Genomic DNA, 22,888 nt, shown 5'->3' with positions numbered 1-22,888 from the left:
CAAGTGCTAGCTCTGGGGGAGGGAGAAGGATGGGATGTGCCCTTGCCAGCCAGAACATTAGTGGGGAGGCACTGCTGCCAATCTTCATTTTACTGCCATCATTCTAGTTCAACCTTTGTAACTCCTAATTCCTCCACAGCATCTAGGTGGGGCAAAATTCAACACACAGGCCAGGAAGGAGTGTTTCAGACAACACCATCTTACTAGTTTGTTGAGTTTTGGGTTTGTCTGTATGTTTGACCTGTTTCGTGAGCTACTGGCTTCATTTAGGTGGCAGACAAAGATATTCTTTGCTCTGGGACTTAAGTGTTATTTCTGTAAGAAAAACATAATTTGACAAATGAAATCATGATCTGGGTTCATAGCAGTTTCAGAATCCAATTATCTGATTTAGTGACACACTCTGGCTTTTCTCACTTAGAAGTTTTAACTTCTGAAGTATGCATGGCTTAGTTTTATGAAATTAATTTTGGGTCCCTTTCAGCACAAGAAGACAGGGGAAGACGGTATTGAACTGAGCAGCAGGAAAGCCAGTCTGCAATTGAAACGTTTAAAGAAAACACTGGCGTTTTTGTAATGGACAACTAGATGCGATACTTTTTTCTTAACCTCTTCTGTAAGGAAAAGCAGTTTTTGAAAAAGAATGCCTAATATTCATGCTTAAAAATGAAAAACAAACAGCTATAGTTTGTGTGAAAGATCTTTATTTTGTTTTGAACAATATTAAAACAAATAAATTATCGGGCAGTTCAGTAACACAATGAGCACACGTTAGAGTTAATCTTTTAAAAGGCACCTCTGGTGCAATTACAGTAAAGTAATAGAGACAATTCAATAGTTATTTATCTTGCCACCTTATAAAACTGCCTGTTCATTTTACATTGTTCTTTTAATGTTCTTCAGTGAATCGCTGCATTTCATAAAAAATTCAAAGTCCTATCATGAAATGTACTTCTACTGATTGACTTATTTTAATTCTATTTACTGTCAGTAACATCATCAATGAATCATATTTAAAAGACATTTAAAAATACTATCCTTTATTCTTGTGCTAAAGTAATCATTCCTTCACAGAGTCAGAAGAAAGTGTTTTAAGCACCCAAATGTGAATGAAGTGGAACTTTGTGATGTAAACCTTCTCGGAATAAAAGTTGGGTAAACTAGAACTTTTTGTTGTTGCTATTATTTATACTTTTTAAATAGTTTTATTCTGCTGTCATTTTTAATTATACAATTTAAATTGTATGATTTTGTAAAGAAGATTTTAACACTTTTTAGAAAACAGGCATGATCTAATATTTTAAATTAAATTTATAATGTAAAGTTACCTTCCCAATGCTAAATCAAAATCAAACACGTTCTCTAAAGAACATTCACAATCACTCTCAATTTTTCACAGATATATGTACAGAGAATCATAAGTATCAGCTCATCTGATTAGAATAATTTTCTTATAAAGAAAAACACCCTTTACATATTCTTTCACAAAGATACTATTGTATGATTAATGTTGAAACCCAACTAAGCTAAAAAATGTTTAACAAATTTTGTACACTGTGTTCTTTCAGGTTTAAGTTTAAAATAAAATTTAAAAATTATAAAATACTATAAAAGTTGTCATAAGTTGAAAGCTATATTGACATATCTTTCTCAATAAATGAAATATGCTTTAACATAGCTACAGTACAAACAGCACATTTTAACTCCTGATTTTTTTTTAAGTAAATATGAATTGTAGGATTTGGCTAGAATGTTCTGATAATACAGTAAAACCCAAATTTCTTCATGCATAATCTGAAAAGTTCCAGATGTAGTTGACAGTGATTTTAAAATGTAAACATTTCCTCTCCCTTGTGTAGTTGTGTTACTGTTCAATCAAAAAATAGAGTCCACGTATACGGCAACCAAATATTATTCCACCTCTGAATCTCTATGTAGTTAACTGTATCAACATGAATAATTTCATAGAGACCTATTGATGCTACACATAAGAGTTTATGGCGTACAGACTCTTCAATCAAAAGTTTCTATTGTGCAAATATGGTAAAATAGAATTTCCCTGAGGTGAACTACCTTGCTGGCCCACAGAAATAACTATATAAAACTGTATTCAGATTTTAATCTGAATTATAGTCTATCTGACACGCACCCAAAATGAGTATGAATAGATTTTTATAATCAGTTGATTTGTGCTAATATTTCTTTTCAGTGGACTATTTATTCATTTATAATCAAACCAGTGTGACCAGAAAAGTTGTTTAAAATAAAACTTTTGAGAAACACACCAAAGTGCGCATGAAAAGATACTTTAGAGATCACTTTCTTCCGAGTGCAAAAATCAGGAACCTCTTCTATGCTTTTAAGGTATAATAATATTTAATTACTTTAAAGGTAAAGAAAAGATATTTAAAAAGTAAAGAAATTTCCCAAATACCCATGTTGCTCAAGTTAGAAGATTTTTACATTGAAAAAAATCAATCGGAAAAGCATTAGTTTAATGATTCTTTTTCTTTCATTCATATAACCAGGTAGGATCTTACTCATGTATTTTTAATTAGGAAGTCTCTCACATTAAGTAACTTCTTCTCCTTTAGCGGTCTGTGAAATGCTGCTGAGATAATTTTCAGACTTCATTATAAAATTTGTCCACTCCTGACAAATGTCCTCCAGGGAGTATTCTTTACCACCGTATTCCACTGGAAGAATGTCTGGGAAATGCTGAAGTAAACTTTGTTTGTAATTGTCCCCATGCATATGAATCTGAAACAGCCAAAATGTTTTAGAAAGTCTGCCCTCTGCCTCTCAGTATATCAGATGCATTTCCAATGGAAAATCAACACTGTAAGATAAGATGCTCTCATCACTTCTAAGATAGGAGCACATGTATAGATACTACTGATACATCCTTTATTCCTCTGCTTATGAAGCTAATAACTATACTTATGTTTAGATTGTGCTGCTTCTGAATCTGATCAATTTACTGTTCTCTTATATTTGCATCCTTATAACTATACAATATTTACAAAAAGCTATTCTTTTTTCTTTCAAAAGTAGATTTTTAAAACTCTAAATAAAATCATTTTATACATTCTATGCCCTAATGTACAGGTGATTCTTAGCAAAAGATTGAATATCCTGGGATGGTTCTGTAGATGATAAAAATGTTCTTCCTTTTATTAGTTCATATTAAATAAAAGCATATATCTGAGCACACAATCAGGTACGCAGGGAATAATTTATGTGGTACAGTTGACAGATAGTCTTGGCTAATAAAAAATTAAGAGAAATTATGATAGTTGTTGTGTTGAGAACTTTAAATTTTTGAACATTTTAAACTATAAAAATTGATCATATAATGTCCTGAAGTTAAAATAAAGACTTGGAACCTTTGATTAAAAGCACATCTTGTTAAAAATAAATACATAAATACCTTTATTCATCTGCTAGGATTCATCTGTACATTCAACAATCATTTAATAAGCACCTACTATGTGCTTAGGATATGAAGACTGAAAGATGAATGAAACAAGTTTTTTGCACTCAGGAACCTTACAGTCCCAATCCTTGATTTTTTTCTGAAATGTTTGAAATATTACCAGCTAATTGAAAAGAAATTCAACCATCTCTTCAGGAAGGGAGAAATAAAATCATTCATAGAGTACTGCCAAAATGTTTAAAGGGAGAAAGTGGCTAGATTTGGTCCTCCCTGCCTTCCCCATTTTGGCAAGTCTGTTTCATGTCAATTAACTTTCATTGAAATGCTTCACTTCTCAATTTAAAATTTTTCTTCTCTTCTTGCTCATGTTCTCCTGTTTATTAGGTTCAGTTTATTGTTGTATTTGTTTTTTTGGTCCAGAATATAACCCAAAATAGAAATACTTATTTTTATGTCTGTCAGCATTCAACAGAAGATGGCCAGCTATTGTCAAGCTATACTGAAGAGAGGAAAAAAAGAACAAAAAAACCCGGCTTTTATAAGAATAAAAGAATCTTCCATAGGGGCAGTTCTTCTTGAAGACAGACAGAAATACCTACTGGAAAACCTCAAAAGAAGCTCTAGGGTCGTCATTTTCTGACCAGATGCAAGATGTTACATTTTCTTAGTATGAAAGAATATACTTTGTAACATTCCAAATATGCTATTATCACTCACATTACCAGTATTTCTATTTAAATAGTTTTTGAGATTTAAATTGTCAATGCCTTTAAAACCTGTTTGTGTTCATGCATTAGATGTTGCCAACGTTTGTCTAAATAAATGCTCTAAAAATTATCCTCTACAGATTCATGCAGAAGAGTGGTTGCCAGTTTGGGAACTCACACTCTACTGTCAACACTTGAAAAATCCCAAGTAATATTAGATATTCACCTGAGATAAGACTCTGCAAGATAGGTAAAAAACATCAAATCGGGCTTCCTTGGTGGTGCAGTGGTTGAGAATCCGCCTGCCAATTCAGGGGACATGGGTTCAATCCCTGGTCCGGGAAGATCCCACATGCTGCGGAGCAACTAAGCCCGTGTGCCACAATTGCTGAGCCTGTGCTCTAGAGCCAGCGAGCCACAACTACTGAGCCTGCAAGCCACAACTACTGAGCCCGCATGACACAACTACTGAAGCCCACATGCCTAGAGCCCGTGCTCTGCGACAAGAGAAGCCACCACAATGAGAAGCCCACTCACCGCAACGAAGACCCAACGCAGCCAAAAATAAATCAATAAAATTAATTAATTAAAAAAAATCAAATCTATTTGCTTTAACTAACGACATTAAGTCACATACCTTGGGTACTATGGTTTTCAGTTACACATGTCTAATTTAAGCATGTTTATTATTTACATAGATAATACATTCACACGGCTAGAAATCAAAACAAGATAAAAGATCTACAGTGAGATGTCTTGCTCCCAACCATATCCTCAGCTACCCCATCCATACCTCTCTTTTGTTCCATATAGGTAACCACTTTGGTTGTTTCTTTGCATATCCTTTAAAAATAACTTTTATGCCAATATAACTATAGATTCTGATTTCTTCCCTTTTTATACAAAAGATAGTATAAACACTATTCTGCATGTTCTTATTTCCCTTCACAATACATCCTGCAAATCTTACTGTGTTCCATTGTGTAGATGCATCACAGTTTATTTAACCAGTTCCCTCATGATGAAAACTGGGTGGTTTCCCATATTTTGCTACAATGAATCCCCTTGTATATGTAATTTTGTTTATGAGCATGTATATCTGCAGGATAAAAATCCCAGAAATGTGAAGGCTGTAATTTTGATAACTATGACCACACTGCCCCCTATAGGGAATATATCATTTTGCAGTTTCACCTGCCATGTGTTAGAGGTCCAGTTTTTCCACAGCCTCACTAACTTGATTTTTCAAAACTAAAAAGAAATTTTATAAAAGTCGTTGGGTTGTTAGATAAATATTCAAAACACTGGGACAATGCTGTGTGTGTTGGGGGAGGGGCGGAAATAAGAGAGCAATTTTTAAATAACAAAGGAGTGGAACATTTGGTACAGAAGAATAGTGACTTGAATATGTTTTACTTACCCGTTCCTTAATTTTTTCAGTCAGAAATGGTTTAATCATGGAAAAGACAGCATGGAAAATTATTGGCTCGTTTATCAAATGGATACCACGAACTTTTAATGGAAAGGAATCCTTTGAAAATAAAGAAAATGTCTTGTTAATAACAAAGCATAAATCAATATGTAATCGTATCGACAAGCCCCTTCTTTGAACACTTGCTAAACTTACAGCAATACCTAAAGTGTGATTTTATTTTCAAAATTATTCCATCAACACAATAGCCCGCATTATAGTTCACTGTCCCTAGATTAAGAAAAGGTCTCTAAAAAGGTTGCACCTTGTAGTTTAGGCCAAGTATTTTAAGAAATACCTGTGTCTTTCATAAGCAGGACACAGAAAATATCTTCCCCAATCACATATAAATGTGCTTTTGAAAAATCAATGAGTCATTTGGATACTTAACCTTTCCCCTCAAATTTTTATTTTGAGGAAGAAAAATCAAACTTTCATAAAAGTTGAAAGAATAGTACAATAAACACACACTTTTAAACTTTTGACACGGGTATAAGTCTTTCACATCAAAGTAATATCGGGGGCTTCCCTGGTGGCGCAGTGGTTGAGAGTCCGCCTGCCAGCGCAGGGGACACAGGTTCATGCCCCGGTCCGGGAAGATACCACATGCCGCGGAGCGGCTGGGTCCGTGAGCCATGGCCGCTGAGCCTGCGCGTCCGGAGCCTGTGCTCCGCAACGGGAGAGGCCACAGCAGCGAGAGGCCCGCATACCACAAAAAGAAAACAAAAAACAAAGTAATATCGGCTTTTTTCTAAGGTTTAAAATGTTAAGGATTCAAAGAAAAACCTCATCATTAGTTTCCCTACCCAAAGATGTGTTGTTAATATAGAGATTTTTCCTGCCAAGTTTCTTTCATGCAAAACTCTTTTTTTTTTTCTGCACATAGCTTTTAGAGATGTGTTATCAATTGTGATTTTTCCTTTCAGGTTCTTTCTATGAATAATTTTATTTTAAACATAATTGCTAATATGCTCTCTAAATAATTTGCACCCCGTTTTGTTTCACTGACATAATACAATTTTTGTAAACATTGTGAGATTTAATATTGATGCTATAATCCATCAAATGGATGTACCATTATTTAAGTAACGCTTTTCCTATTTCTGGACAAACAAGCTGTTTCTATTTTTTTTTTCTATAAAAATTGATGCTATGGGGCTTCCCTGGTGGTGCAGTGGCTGAGAATCCACCTGCCAATGCAGGGGACATGGGTTCGATCCCTGGTCCGGGAAGATCCCACATGCCGCGGAGCAACTAAGCCCGTGCGCCACAACTACTGAGCCCGTGCACCGAGACCCCGTGCTACACAACGAGAGAAGCCACCGCAAAGAGAAGCCCGCACACCGCAACGAAGGGTAGCCCCCGCTCGCCGTAACTAGAGAAAGCCCGCGCGCAGCAACGAAGACCCAACACAGCCAAAAATAAATAAATTAAATAAATAAATTTATTTTTAAAAATTGATGCTATAGTAACTATCTTTATGCATAGAAGCAATGGTGGTTCTAAATACAGCTTTTATCTTCAGATATCCTGGATTGGAATCCCTGTTTCACTGCTGACAAAATGTGTATCCTTGGGCATTGCTATGTCACCCCTCTGACATAGTAAAATAATTTGTAAAATGGAAAAATTAATAGTCATATGTCATAAGCTTTGGTGTAGCCATTAAGTGGTAATGCACTTGAAACACTTAGCAAAGTACCTGGCACACAGTAAGCTATTATTATTATACACAAAGTCTTTGCTATATTTAAGACTATTCCTTGGCTAGGTTTCCAAAAGCAGGATTATTGGGTCAAAGATGATGGCCATTTTTAAAACTTTTTTTTTTTTCCCCGGAAAGAACTGTATCAATCTATCAACCTGTATATCAACTGTATCAATCTGTATCAACCAAAACCTACATGACATTTTGTTGTATGATTGCTATAAATATTATTTTTTGAGTCAATTTTTAATTTAGGAAGAAAATTTTAGTGACTGAAAGATAAAATCACCACATTATTGTTTAAATATATGAATTCTGTGGTTAGAAATTTTGAACATATTTTCACAGTTTGTTGCAACATTCTTTCTTTTTGAATTAATAACACTTTACTTCCTCTTACCGTTATTGAATTCTATGTATCATTTCTAAAATTGTATTTAATTTTCTAATAAATGTACTATCCCTTCTCTTTAACATATAACTAAGTATTATACCAAACAGTTAAAATATACACTTACTGTAAGAACAGCAGCAATCTTCTTGGCTACAGATGGAGTAATTTGAAAAGCATGAGAAAACTGCCAGCCTTCCAAATCAAAGACAGCCTTGATTCCATTCCGTTGTGTTTCTACCTCCTGTACAATAAGCTCGGACGTGATTAGACTTACGCGAAACACATCATAAGCTGTGAAAACTTTTGGGTCCCAGTGTGCTAAAAAAAATAATGTAAAAAATCATATCTCAGCACTGTGTAAAGAATCAGAAAGATTTACAAAAGGAAACGAATTCTTTTTAGACTTAAAGGATCAATAGAAATAAAACACGTACAAAGATCATGAATTGAGTAACAGATCGAATTGGTGGTCCAAGAACACGTGCCTGTTTCTCCCTCCCTCCCTCCCTCCAATCCCTAGCAAAGAACAGATTCTTAAGAGCACGGAGAAAATAAGAGAATAAATGCAGCCTGGATTTGATGGCCAGACGAAACTACAGCCCAAACTACTGCAGGATGGAGCTGTGGCTGAAGGTGGGAACGCCTCTGGGTATGCTCCACGCTCGAAGGTACTGAAAATGGGAAAAGCAAGGCTCTGGATCATGAAGAATAACTAGGGCCCCATCGTAACCACAGAGGTTGCTGCTAAGGGAAATGTGCGAAGAGCAGACAGGCAGGTGGGTCTCTCTGACACCCTCCGTGATGAGCAGCGTGTAGGAGAGGCACGTCCATAAAGGCTAGAAAAGTATTGTGCGCTCGGAAGGGTAGCCAGCTCCCCACACCCAGGAAAAACAAGGAATACCTGTGCTAAGAAGAGGAGCTACTGAGTTCTTGTCCTCTCCCCTCCCCCACCAGTCCTGGGGCAGGCCACGTCATGCAAAATTGACAGTAATGGATAGGCAAGCAGGTGATCTTTAAAAACGATATGCAACCACTAAGAATTTTAATAGTTTTAAAGACACAGACACACAAAGAAGAGAGGATCCAAACTCAATAGACAAAGGCACTAAAACTGAAGGAAACAGCTAATAAAGCAAAAGAAACAAAATTGTTTCAGTGAGGAAAAAAAGATACCATAGGCTATTGTCATGAGAGCAGGCTACTATGAAAAAGAATCAGTTGAGATGTTGGAAATAAAAAGATGACAATCCAAGCAAATCTCAGTTGATGGGATAAATGTCAGAAGAGACACAGCCAACGATGGAATAATGGTTTGGAACATCAAGCTGAGGAAGTCTCTCAATCTCAACACAGAAGAAGACCCAGGAGTCAATATGTATGAATAAAAAGTTAACAGACATGCAGCTAGATCCAGAAGTTTCAAAATCCAACTAATTAGAGTTCTGGAAGGCAATAATACAGAGAATAGGGAACAGAGGAGAAAGGAATAGTAATAGAAGAGAAAAATTTTCCAAAGCTGGAAAAAGATGCAAATCTTCAGATTACAAGGTTCATGCAATACCTAACAAGATGAAGGGTTAAGGAAAAAAAAAGATTCATGACTAAGGGATGGTAAAATTCTAAAAATACCAAAGTTTCTGGCTTGAACAACTGGGTAGAATGGTGGTACCATTTGTTGAGATAGGAAACACTGGAAGAAAAGTGTTTAGGAAGGAAGGATCATAGGCAGTTTTGAACACGTTAGAATGGTGACTGTGAGATGTCCAGTTGGATACAGCTGAGATCGGGAACTGGTCGTATGGAGCTTTGGGAACAAAGAGATAGTGGGGGTGAAGATACAAATCTCAGAGTTTCTGTGCTTATAGGTCTATAGCAGGGAGTACCATGGACTTATGTTTCTCTCTGTTATGGTAGAGAGGTAAGTAGCTTAAGAAGAGGAGGCTAAGGCCAATGTCCTAAGGAATTTCGGCATTTACAGTAGAATACATAGTGCCAGCAAAGGAGACTAAGAAGAAACAGTTTAAGTTGGAGGAAAACACCAGGAGAATGTGGCATCAGAGAAGGGAGGCAAATACCTCAAAAAAGAGGAAGAGGTTTGCTATGTAAAGAGGTCAAGTGAAATAGCACTAAACACATCCATTAGATTTGGGGAAAAGGTCACCGATGATTTGCTAAGGTCATTTCACCAGAGAGGTGGCAGTGAAACCAGACCAGGGGGCATTGAGAGGACCTGTGAGAAAATGTGGATGGTGAACATAACTAACTCTAAAAATGTGGCTGAGAACGAGAGGTGTGGGGAGACGGCTAGGGTGGAGGCTGGAGGGTCTTATGGGATTAAGGAGCTTTTGGATGGCTGATCCTAACAGATTTAAATGTTAATGGATAATGTGTAATAGCAAGGAAAAATCTAGAGATGAAGAAAGAGAAGGGATAATTAGAGGTATTCCTAGAAAGGTACAATGGAATTGCCCTTTATTTTTAAAAGCCTCAGATTCCTGGTAAGAATGTGAATAATCAACCCATGGATAAACCAGTTCACGTGTACTGTACAACTTCAGACACTGGCTGAAAGCTATAATGGTGCAAAATATGAACAGAATGACTGAAAGTCTGCAGTTCAGAAAATAGTGACTGACCTAAATTTCTGAGCCCACCAACACAGTTGTCTAGACCTGTGCTGTCCAAATAGTAGCCATTAGCCATATGTGGCTATGTAAATTTAAATTAATTAATATTTAAAATAATTAACAGTAAATAAAATAAAAATTCAGCTTCTTAGTTGCGATAGCCACATTTCAAGTGCTCAACAGCTACATGTGGCTAGTAGCTACTAAGAACAATTTCACCATCATAGAAAGTTCTATCGGACATTGCTGGTTTAGACTCTAAGCTCCCTTAAGGCAAAAGAAAAAATTGCCGCACATTTTTAACTCCTTCTCCAGCAGCTATCTAACATTTACTGAGTGCTTAGTACATACCAGGTAATTTTCTAATTATATTTTATATATACTGTATTGCAAGATTTAATGCTCACAGAAACCCTATGAGGAAAGTTTCTGCTATGCCCATTTGACAGATGAGAAGATGGGATTATAGCTGCACAGCTTTCCATGTAGCTAGACGTAGCAGAGCTGGGATTCCGACCCAGGCAGCATGCCCTAGAACCTGTGTTTCTGAGAACCAAGCCAGTCAAAACTTAATGCTTGCTGCTAAATTTTACTTTTGCTGCTGTAGTACAGCAGTGAGTCTCAAAAGGCATAAAATTATATCCTTTGGCTTATAGGCCAATAATGGCAAAATTTTAGTTTCACCTTGGGTTGTCCTGCTGGACTGGAGGAAAAGGTTCTGTGCATTTTCTCACCGCTTACACTGCACAGAGATGGTACCAGGGAAGGAGTTATGCTAACGTTCTACCCAAAAAGCTCTACCACAGATTTCCTTTTTTTAGTTCCTCCCTCCCATTAATTCAATTAAATTTATAAAATTTATAAATATAAATTTATCCTATTCTTTCATTTTACTCATAAAACTCTTCTGAGTTTCTCCTTTCGCCCTGGAGTAACATGTTATTCTACATAACACTCAGAAGATTTGCTGCATACTCTCCTGTCTGACCGTCACTAAATTGATATGTTTTCTTGATCTTAAAATCTCTTTGAGTTAAACAGTACACTTATAAATTAATAACTGCAAAAGGCTACAGGGAGATCAGCTCGGTGCTTTGTGACCACCTAGAGGGGTGGGATAGGGAGGGTGGGAGGGAGACACAAGAGGGAGGAGATATGGGGATGTGTGTATATGTATAGCTGATTCACTTTGTTATAAAGCAGAAACTAACACACCATTGTAAAGCAATTATACTCCAATAAAGATGTTAAAAAAAAAAGAGGCCCTCGCTAAACAATAGAAGACTGTTGACTTCTATTAGTTAAGGTGTTTCTGATCAAAGTAGCACATTTGCTTTTTCACTATTAAGGTCTCATTTTTACTTCTTAACATGAGGAGACCCCAAAAAACCTCCAGCCAGGCATACAGAGCCGGGATACCCGCAGAAGGAATCACCTGTAGGTTTCCATTTTGTGCTCCTGGGACCCCTGAGTAGGGTTGCTAGATAAAATATAAGAAGCCCAATTAAAGCTGAATTTCAGATAAACTGGATATATTTTTTTAGTCTAAGTATGCCCCATGCATACTAAAAATAATTATTCATTGTTTACCTGAAATTCAAATGTAACTGGACACTGTAGTTTTCATAAAACAGTTTCACTTGCTACATAAAACACAGATACTTCACTAAATCTGGCAACTCTAACCCTCAGGAACTCGGGGAACCTCATGCAACTTCCTATAACACCGGTGAGGCAACGACAGGACAGAAGAGCACCTGTAATGTCTGGTTTACAGACAACGACTTCACAATTAACCCAGCTGTATTTGACACAGAAGCTGGAGCAGAAAAACAGAATCATTCTAGTCTTCTGCTACCTTTTCAAGAACTGAATGCAGGATCTTCTTGCAAGACATCCAAGTGCTGAGTTATAGGCAGGTATCTTATCTATAAGCAGGCAGGAAAAGCAAATCTATAAATATCTTTAAGTTCCCTAGAATATTTACAGATGTGAAAGTTTCCGTAAGAGGATAATTCATAAGATTCTGCTCATGAAATGTTGGTTATCTTTGTCATTCCAACCGGGCCAGGAAAGGATGCTGGGGACAGTGTGAACCCTCCGTTTCGTGCCATTTTTAATCACACACAGGTCGAAGGGAGGGGCAGAAGTTATAGGTTTCCAGCCTCCAGGAAACACTAGGAAGACCTAGGGGTGAAAAGAGGAAGCAGTGAAAAGAAAGAGCGGGGGCTTCCCTGGTGGCGCAGTGGTTGAGAGTCCGCCTGCCGATGCAGGGGACGCGGGTTCGTGCCCCGGTCCAGGAAGATCCCACATGCCGCGGAGCAGCTGGGCCCGTGAGCCATGGCCGCTGAGCCTGCGCGTCCGGAGCCTGTGCTCCGCAACGGGAGAGGCCGCAGCAGCGAGAGGCCCGCTTACCGCAAACAAACAAACAAACAAAAAAAAAAAAAAAAGAAAGAGGGGAACGTGGAACAGGCGTTCTTTAACACTTGCCTGGGTGCTGCTTCCCACGGCCCCTTCCTCCCCTTCCTCCACCTGGAGAATGAGCCCCTCGCTCCGCAGCCTGGGGCAGGACCCAATCACCGTTCACTCTGTCACTCACTCCAAAAATATCTCATAAATACCTACCATGTGCCACGCCCTGGTTTCGGTTTCGGTGCTTGGGAAACATCAGTGAACGGAACACAGACAAAATCTATTCTCTCGTGGAGCTTGTATTATTATAGTTCAGAATTCTTATTTGAATTTTTGAAACACTCTACCTTGATCTTTTTTACCTTTTCCACGTATTTCTCTTCTCTGTTTTCTTTTCCTCTTACTTTATATAGTTAACTGTGTGGAAGAATGGAAGTAGGATTTTCATTGGTTTTGGATAAGTTTCTCACAACGGCCAGTTTTATTCTATTTGGGGGACCTTAAAGACTAAATGAGGGATGTCCCTGGCAGTCCAGTGGTTAAGACTCCAGGTTTCCAATGCAAGGGGCACGGGTTCGATCCCTGGTTGGGGGACTAAGATTCCACATGCCACACAGCGCAGCCAAGAAAATAGAAAAAATAAAAATTAAAAAATAATTTTAAAAAAGACTAAATGAAACCCAAGTTAAAACCTAAAAAGCTAAGTTCTTAAATATGAACTCATGGAAACTTCCAATATGGCAGTCAAGAAAAATAAAAAAGAGGAAGTGCTGTGTGTGACCTACCAATTCTGTAAATCAGAACTTTGCTGCCAGTGGGGTCTCGGGCTCTCAGGACGCCGACGTAGCCGGCCTTCAGAAGGCCAAGAATGCTTCTAGGATGGAGATCTGCACTTATTTCTGGACATTCTGCTCTCCACTTATAGTAGTTTTCCAGTAACTGGAAAATAAAATAAAACTTATCTACAGATAGCATACATGGTAAGCATTTTGTAAGACCGATAGGAAAGTCTTGGCATTATGTAGGGCCCTTGCCATGTATTATGTCAGGATTCTAACCTGGGGTATCTCTTTAGCTGTAAAAGCTAAAAGCACACTTCATGCAGGATCTCAGGTGATAGGAGTTAGTCACAAATTCAAAGTTGAGGAATTTTTATTTGTCTCCTGTGGTAAAGAGTCTCCCAAAGATAGCTGTCAACAATGCCTCCCCTCCTGGTGTGCACATGTCATTCCTTCCACCAGCAGGTGGAGTCCATTTGATTCCTTCCTCTTGAAGCTGAGCTGGCCTCCTGTCTCGCTTTGATGGAAGTGACACCGTGCTTGGTTAAGAAGCCTGAGACCTTCTCTTTTTGCTTTTTGGGATCCAGAGAGCATGTAGGATTATTAAATAATGAATCTCTGCAGAGAGAGGCCCTGGACGATGAGAGCCCATCTCAGATAGCCTGACCTCAGCCATGGTCCCATCTCATGCAACGTGGAGCACAGACGAACCATCCCCGCTGAGCCCTGCCCAAAGTGACGCATTACAATAAAGAGCCATGGTTTAAGCCGCTAAATTCGGGGTTGGTTTGTTACTTAGCAATAGAAGGCTGAAACATCCACCTTTTAGTCTTTGTGAATAAGGAAGAAAAGAAATCAAGCAGATGAATTAACTCTACAAATGTTTTTGAGCATCTGCAATGTTCCACACACTTAGTGAGGCACTTGAGGTATAGCAGTGGGCAGAATAAAATCCCTGCTCTCTTTGGACCTCACCGGTTGGTGACAACTGGATCATACAGGCCATGCTATGTAGTGAAGAGCTTGATTCACAGACTGCTGCTGCTTCAGGAAAACCTTGACTCCACCACCTACTATCCATTCGGTCTTGGCATGTATTTAACTGCTCTGAGGTCATGTTTTCTCAACATGTGTCTTGCAGGGTGCTGGGTAAAGCATACATGGGCATAAAGAGTGGTAGTCAGCCTTGCTGTTCTCTTAATAGGGAAAGTTATTTAGATTAATTGCTCATCCAAGCTTTTAGTCCAGGTTTATATTAAAGATAACTAAAAATTTTGGTTTTTATTTTCTCTCCTAGAAAAAAGATACAAAGGAACATTTCTATACCGTACTAACAGAAAACAACAAAAATCGACCTTGTTAACGGTGGTATACACTCGGATAGCCTGTGCAACAGTCTGTCTAGATATTAGGTCTTGGCAAAATATGGTTTGAAAGCACTGCATTTTCTTTTTTTTTTCCAAAAAACCCACCAATAATGGTTACTCTGCATTTACAAATAATACAAACATTGCCAGTGTATTGTGGAGAATACTGACATCAAATTACAGTTAAAATTTATTATATTTCAATTTACCTTTCCATGATTTACAGCATCCTCAGTTTTTCTAAAACGACAGTATATGTGTTTTGAGTTTAAAGAGATCTATTAGCAATGTGGAATCAAAGTTCAGATGAAAGGAAAGGACAAATTTTGCATTTGAGAGTCACTGGAATGAACATGAGAACTGTAATCACGAAGTAGTCATGATCTGGAGGAGAAACTGCAAAAACAAGTTTAAAAAACCAAGTAAAGGGTGAAATTCCAAGCCTTGGGGGACGTCAATGGCTGGGAATGGCTGGAGGAAGAGAGGATCTGGTTGGACCACAGGAGATCTGGCACCACAATGTACAGAAGGGAGGGAAAGGCATCTGTGTTGCTCTACTCCTCACTTCTTTCTATCTGATACTGTTTCCCTCTCTTTCTCTTTCTTTCTCCCTGTCATTTCTGCATTTAAGAAACTTTCCCTGTTAAAAAAAAAGAGAGAATGTTACTAAGAGTTAAATGCAACAGAGAGGTTAGAAAGAAAAGAAGTCAGTAAATTTGCCAACAAAGAAATAATTGGTGACCTAAATAGCAGATTCCAAAAGCAGTAAGAAAAAGAGACACCTTGTAGATCCTGATATATTCGTTCTCTTCTATAAGATGAATTTCTCTTCCTTCTCCTTTCTTAGGGGGCATCAGAATAAATGTTACTAGCATTTTTAATGTTCATTACTTTTTTCATAGTTCCCTCAGATGGAAAACTAGTCCTTTTAATTCTAATTCAAGCAAAACACCAGAAGCAGCATAGGAGCTCCAATACAGAAATAACAATTTTATTTTCCCGTGGAATAATAAAAGTTATAGCTTCATTAACAGGGATCTTTCGGGGGCTTCCCTGGTGGCGCAGTGGTTAAGAATCCATCTACCAATGCAGGGGACACAGGTTCAAGCCCTGGTCTGGGAAGACCCCACATGTCATGAAGCAACTAAGCCCGTGCGCCACAACTACTGAGCCTGTGCTCCAGCGCCCATGAGCCACAAGTACTGAGCCCATGTGCCACAACTCCTGAAGCCTGCACACCTAGAGCCTGTGCTCCACAACAAGAGAAGCCACCGCAATGAGAAGCCCACACACCGCAACAAAGAGTAGCCCCCGCTCGCTGCAACTAAAAGAAAGCCCGCACAGCAACGAGGACCCAACGCAGCCAAAAATAAATAAATTTATTATTTTTTAAAAAAAGGGATCTTTTAGGGAATAGAGGCAGGTTACTCAGCTTATTGATCTCTGCAGAGTGCTGGGCACTTAGGAGATAGGTACATGTGTTGAACGAAAGAATAAATTAATACATGATTAAACCAGCTGGATCCACATGCTTGAAAAAAATGACTTTCATAAAGATGCACAAATTGCCCTCATACTTTTGACACTTGACTTTTGCAAACTGAAGGCTCTACACCCGGATCTTTGATTATTACTTTTCCACTGATAAATACATTCAAAAGTCTGGTTGACATAAATAAATTATGTAAATGACGTAAACTGCTACCGAGCAATTCTCCAGCAAACCACGTAAAGTCCACGGCAGAAATAAAACTGCCTGCGGGTGCATATTCATTACCGAAAGGCACCTGTTTTGTACCACCACTAGCAATAAATAAATACAAAAAGTTACAGCTTATTTTAACTCTGCTTTGTAACAGAGTAGGTTTCTTCTTACATTTTTCGTGTACTTTCCAACAAAATTACAACCATATTTGTGCCACTTTTCTGGGGTTTAATGGCATCATTTCAATTCTCTCTCTCGAACATTCTAAGAGGTAACTATTGTTACCCCCATTTTATTGGTAAGAAAACTAAACTGGAAGAAATTACACATTTGTTTCAGGGTAGTAGCTACCAGGAGCAGAGCGGAGTCTGAAACTGACACTTGATTCAGTGAATTTTACAAAAGAAGCTGCATTTCGTGGGAAATGAGCAGGCAGCGTCAGTGGAATTTTGAAAACATTGAAGTATTTAGGAAAACTATAAAAATAATTAAAGAATAAAAAACGTATCACATAGAGCAAAAATATAAGGAGGAATATTCACGTGTGAAAGATAAGATTCTATATATTCACAAGAATATATAGAATAGACAGAGGTTAACAGTTGGTTGTTTTAAACAGATGGGGCAAGTAGAGTTCACTTGAGAGTGCAGGCTCCCCTGAGCTCAGCTCAAGTTCAAATTCTTGCTCTACCCCTTCATAACTGCGATTTAGGGTAGTTACTTACTCGTTACATCTCAGTTTCTTCTAAAATGAGAAAATAGTGAGATAATCCGCGTAAACACTACTTACCAAAGTAGCTGGTACTCCCAAAGTTATTAGAATTCACAAAAGTCACTAATTTGTTATAATTTCAAATACAAAAACTAGAATAATGAGAAACTTCATTAAAACTGAGGGACTGGGCTTCCCTGGTGGCACAGTGGTTGAGAGTCCGCCTGCCGATGCAGGGGACACGGGTTCGTGCCCCGGTCCGGGAAGATCCCACATGCCGTGGAGCGGCTGGGCCCGTGAGCCATGGCCGCTGAGCCTGCGCGTTCCGAGCCTGTGCTACGCAACGGGAGAGGCCGCAACAGTGAGAGGCCCGCGTACCGCAAAAAAAAAAAAAACAAAAAACTGAGGGACTTATCAAGGTTTCTTCATACACTAAAACTATAGGGCTTTCATATTTTAAATAAAGGAGTGTAAACTGAATTCACTGCCTCTGTGGAGGAAAATGAAAAAACAGTTTCATACTCTTAACTCTCCCTTTTTCCTTTCAAGTTGGCAGAAAAATAGGGCAAAGAGTTCACAGAAACTTGATTCCCATCCCGTAGATTTGGACACAGTCCTTAGCCAGCTGCTCAAGGACATGATGCAATGAAAACAATTCAGGAAAACAAATAATACAGGAAAAAAATATACAACACAGAGGCTGGAGGTCAATTTTATTTTATCTTCTATTTAGACATGCTCCGGACGCGCAGGCTCAGCGGCCATGGCTCACGGGCCCAGCCGCTCCGCGGCACGTGGGGTCCTCCCGGACCGGGGCACGAACCCGCGTCCCCTGCATCGGCAGGCGGACTCCCAACCACTGTGCCACCAGGGAAGCCCTAGACATTACTTTTTTTAATTGGAGTAGAGTTGCTTTACAATGTTGTGTTAGTTTCTACTGTACAGCAAAGTGAATCAATTATACATATACATATATCTATTATTTTTTAGATTTTCTTCCCATTTAGGTCACCACAGATAACAGTAGAGTTCCCTGTGCTATACAGTAGGTTCTCATTAGTTATCTGTTTTATACATAGTAGACATTATTTTAAAAAAGTAACCAAAATGGGGACTTCCCTGGTGGCACAGTGGTTAAGAATCTGCTTGCCAATGCAGGGCACATGGGTTCGAGCCCTGGTCTGGGAAGATCCCACATGTCGCGGAGCAACTAAGCCCATGCGCCACAACTACTGAGCCTGCGCTCTAGAGCCCGCTGAGCCACAACTACTGAGCCCGTGTGCCACAACAAGAGAAGCCACCACAATGAGAAGCCCGCACACTGCAACTAGAGAAAAGCCCGCGCACAGCAACAAAGACCCAGCGCAGCCAAAAATAAAATAAACTTAAATAAATTTTTTTTAAAAAAGTAATAACCAAAATGAAATCTGTAAATCATACACTTTTAATTGTTAGTTACCTATAAATGTTTAATACCCCATTAGAGCTACACTTTTCATTGGACCTGAGATTCTGTCTTCATATCTAGTAGCTGCTGAGTAAGTATGAGGAGAGCTTAGTAGCCATCTGATAAAAGAAAAGAAATAGGTAGGCTCCTATTTCATTCCTAATGTCAAAATGAAGTGCAGTAGATCGACAACTCCAACATAAAAAAGAGAAGTCATAAATTACTAGAGAAAATTTTGCAGAAGGGAAGAGCTTATGAAACTAGAAGCAATCACAGAACAATCAAATCAATACATTTGATTACATAAAAACTTTAAAATTCTTCACAGAAACAAAATAGCATTAATGATGTCAAAAGACAAACCGCAAACTAGGACAACAGCCTATTTTCTTTAATACACGAAGATATGAATAAAATGTTTTATATTTTATGTAAACAACGTGGAAGAAAATAGCAAAACAAGCAGTTAATTAGAAAGGAATTTTAAAATGTTAAATATATGAAAGATGATTAACCTCACTTGTAATTAAATAAATGCATATTATAATAATAATGAGAACCAGTTCCTCATTATTATCATAGTAATGAGAACCAGTTCCTAGCAGGTTGACACACAGATCATAAATTTGGTGACACAGCATGGGTGATAATATGGGGAAAGACACCATTATGTATTGATAATATAGAAGTGATAAAATAAGTGCAAACACTTTGGAGGACAGTTGGTCTATTCATCAACACTGAAAATGCACATTGCACTTCATCCAGCAATTGTGCAAGTTCAACTTATCCTATAAGGATTTTCCTATTTTTGTATTGATACAATGATAAAGACATACTAGAATACCCAGTTGGTGTGGAAGAAACCCTATTTGTCTTGGTTTCTGTGTTTTGTGAACTGTCAAGCAAACTGTAGAAATTCAAAAAATAATCGTTGAATGAAGGAATGAACAGCATGCACGGCAGCATTGCCAATGTCTGATGACAACTCCTATGTCCAATACAGGAGACTGGTTAATACATTTTAATATAATAAATTGAGACAATGCAATAGTACACAGCCCCCAAAAGAATAAGACACATGCTGAAACAGATTCATCTCTATGATAAATTATGTTAAAAAGACAAAATGTAAAACACATACATATGCTTGTGCGACTGTAGATTACACCTGGAAAGGTAAGAGACAGGTAACAGTAACTGCCACTGGGTAGGAGGCTGGCAAGCTAAGGTCTGGGGTGAGGAATTTTTTCCCTTTGAAAGTTACTTTTAGGAACTTGCTTTGCATTCTTTACTATTTATGGATTTTTTTTTTACCGTCTGTACTTCTTACTTTTTCAATTAAAAATTAGTTACCAACAACAAAAATCCTCATACTGAGACAGCTGGGACTCTGCACTATAATACTTCCTCTGCCTCCTAGCTCGCCGTGTGACACTGAGCGAGCCACTTGGAGAAAGGGCTAGATCAAGTTCAACTGTTGAGCACTTCCTACGTGCCAGGCTCTGTGCTGGGTACGTCCTGTTCCATTAAACTGGTTAATGTTCAGTCCTGGAAACCAGTCACCGCGGGAGGCCCTTTCACCGTTATTTAACAGGTGAGGATGCTGAGTCCAAAGTGCCAGAACTCAAGGTCGTACCCCTTTCTGATTCCTGTCTTCCCACCACCTTGCTCTCAACCAGCTGTCATAACACACCTGGAGCCACAAAAGAAGCGCCGGGCTTCCCTGGTGGCGCAGTGGTTGAGAGTCCGCCTGCGGATGCCGGGGACACGGGTTCGTGCCGCGGAGCGGCTGGGCCCGTGAGCCATGGCCGCTGAGCCTGCGCGTCCAGAGCCTGTGCTCCGCAACGGGAGAAGCCGCAACAGTGAGAGGCCCGCGTACCGCAAAAAAAAAAAAAAAGAAGCGCCTCATCCGCATCCCCCCCACTCAAAACACTCTGGACTGCTTTACCGTCTTGACACTTCAGTGTTACTATTAATAATACTCTTTTGCTAGGATTTGGCTTTAGATCTTCAGTTTTACTGGCAATTTCATTTCCCCCACCTGCTAAGATGGAATAACTCTAGGCTTCCCACTTTTCAGCTGTCATTTTCTATCTCACCCGCTCTGCCGCGGAGAGCGAAGCATTTTCCCCAAAGTTTATAGGTTCGGGAGACTCGTGCAGGGCAGAGTTCCAGTGCTTGGGGTCAAATGGGCCCTCTCCCTAGAAGGTTCCAGCTTTTTTCGAGGTTTCCCGTTTCCACGACCCAGAGAAACTGCAAGGACCAGCGCGGGAATCCTCAGAGCTCCCGCTTCCGCCGCGTGGTGCGCTCGGGCCGCGTCCCCGCCGAGGTCCGGCCGGCGAGCCGGTCGTCGGCGAGGGTCCGGGCCCAGCCGCGGCTTACCGGCCCGTCCCCCGGGTGCGGCCCGGCGGGGAGAACCCCTTACCCGCCAGGCCAGGTCCAGATCGAAGTCCCGGGCGCGCAGGAACCGCAGCAGGAAGGCGTCGCTGAGCGGCCGCCGCGCCGGCCGAGCGCCCGCTTCCCCAGCCCGGCGCCGCAGCTCGGCCAGGCTGGGCTGCAGCAGCGGCGAGTGGTCTGGAAGCCCGTTGAGCTGCGCCCCCGCCGCCGGCCCCGGCCGCGCCTCCGCCATGCCCGCCGCCCCGCTCCCGCCGCTGCCCGGGCGCCGGAGAGAGCTCGGGCCCGCCTCCGCCCCTCCTCCGCGGGCAGACCGCGCACGCCCCCCGCCCGCCCCGCCTGCAGGGGTGAGCCCGGCCGCTCCTTACGCGGAACCATGTGGCAGCCCCGACGTGCTCAGCGTTCTGGAAGCTCCAGGTCGGACCCCAGCCTTCCCAGTAAGGAAGGCACTGATGTTCGACGTCAAGGGGAAGTTGACAAAGTTTGTTTGCCTTAGTTGATTGTGATTGGTTGGGATGTGTTTTTTGTTTTGCGGTACGCGGGCCTCTCACTGTTGCGGCCTCTCCCGTTGCGAAGCACAGGCTCCGGACGCGCAGGCTCAGCGGCCATGGCTCACGGGCCTAGCCGCTCCACGGCATGTGGGATCTTCCCGGACCGGGGCACGAACCCGTGTCCCCTGTATCGGCAGGCGGATTCTCAACCACTGCGCCACCAGGGAAGCCCTTTTTAGGTTTTTTTTTTTTTTTGGGGGGGGGGATGTTTTAAGAATAGTCTGCTAGCGCACTTTGCTTTTTCCCCTCCCGCCCTTCCTTCCTTCCTCCCTCCCTCCCTCCCTCCTTCCTTCCTTCCTTCCTTCCTCCCTTCCTCCCTTCCTCCCTCCCTCCCTTTCTTCCTTCCCTCCTTGTCCTGGAGATGGAAGGAGCCTTAGAACCACCACTTCACGTCTTGGTGGCAGGCTCGCCGCGGAGCCCTTCTCCCTACCCCTTCCGCTTCACACCGACTCCTCACCTCAAGCTGTGTTACAACAGTGGTTTCCAAAATACACATCCCAAAATGGCACCTTCACCGACTCACTGCTTTTCCCCTTCCTCCCAATCCAGGCAAAGTCTTCTCAGTTCTTGGCACTTTACTCTGTTAGTGACATATACCAATAAATGACTAGTAAGTGCCAAAAAAAATCTTTCTAAACACTCTATACTTCTTCTGTTATGCTTCACCACCATGTCTAGTCCCTCAACAGAGAGGCCAGAATCCTTATGTGACCTCATCTAAGTGATCCTGGGTAATGAAGACGGAGCAGGAAAGTGATGTGGAAGCCAGAAAGGTCGTTAAATTGGTCTTTTCTTGATCTCTGCCCTATCCCAGAGTTGACCTGTTTCCCCAAGGGGGAACCCATGAGACGAATTATTATTGAATATATAGTATGCGACAGGTAAATACTAGAATCGCACAAATAAAACCAAATTTTTGCCTTTAAGATGTCCAGTGGCAGGTGAGAGAGACTGCCATTTCATTCATGAAAAGAATAGCTATTAAGCAGCTTCTGTGTCCAGAACTTGTTCCAGGTACCGAGGGTCCACCGGCAAACAAAACAGACAAAACCCCGTCTTGGGGGCTTTGATTCTTGTGGAGGGAGATAGACAAGGAATGAGATAAATAAGCAATAAAACAGAATATGAGAGGTGGTGATAAGTGCTTTGGGAAAACATAAAGCTGTGAAGAAGGA

General features: G+C 40.4%; 1 protein-coding gene across 3 annotated transcripts; it reads right to left on the bottom strand.

Moving 5' to 3' along the window:
• Positions 1 to 687: 687 nt before the first annotated feature.
• TTPA (alpha tocopherol transfer protein) lies at positions 688 to 21,443 on the bottom strand. 3 transcript variants are annotated; one of them, XM_089899102.1, is made up of 6 exons: positions 21,194 to 21,432; positions 13,541 to 13,694; positions 7,841 to 8,034; positions 5,564 to 5,674; positions 4,370 to 4,445; positions 2,676 to 2,760 (listed from the first exon to the last, which is right to left on the bottom strand). In XM_089899102.1, exons 1-5 carry the CDS (start codon positions 21,395 to 21,397, stop codon positions 4,404 to 4,406), a joined length of 705 nt encoding a protein of 234 aa, XP_089755228.1. In that variant the 5' UTR covers positions 21,398 to 21,432; the 3' UTR covers positions 2,676 to 2,760; positions 4,370 to 4,403. The 3 variants fall into 3 exon arrangements, with proteins under 3 accessions (XP_022451064.1, XP_089755229.1, XP_089755228.1); XM_022595356.3 differs by lacking the exon at positions 4,370 to 4,445 and having other exon boundaries at positions 688 to 2,760; positions 21,194 to 21,430; XM_089899103.1 differs by lacking the exons at positions 4,370 to 4,445; positions 5,564 to 5,674; positions 7,841 to 8,034 and having other exon boundaries at positions 2,478 to 2,760; positions 21,194 to 21,443.
• Positions 21,444 to 22,888: the final 1,445 nt, after the last annotated feature.

Source organism: Delphinapterus leucas, chromosome 17 (genome assembly GCF_059928025.1).
Source record: "Delphinapterus leucas isolate spDelLeu-1000000601 "Yukka" chromosome 17, BTC_Dleu_Yukka2, whole genome shotgun sequence".
NCBI lineage: Eukaryota > Metazoa > Chordata > Mammalia > Artiodactyla > Monodontidae > Delphinapterus > Delphinapterus leucas.
The sequence above is the reverse complement of the archived record's forward strand: the minus strand, read 5'-3'. Positions and strand labels throughout refer to the sequence as shown.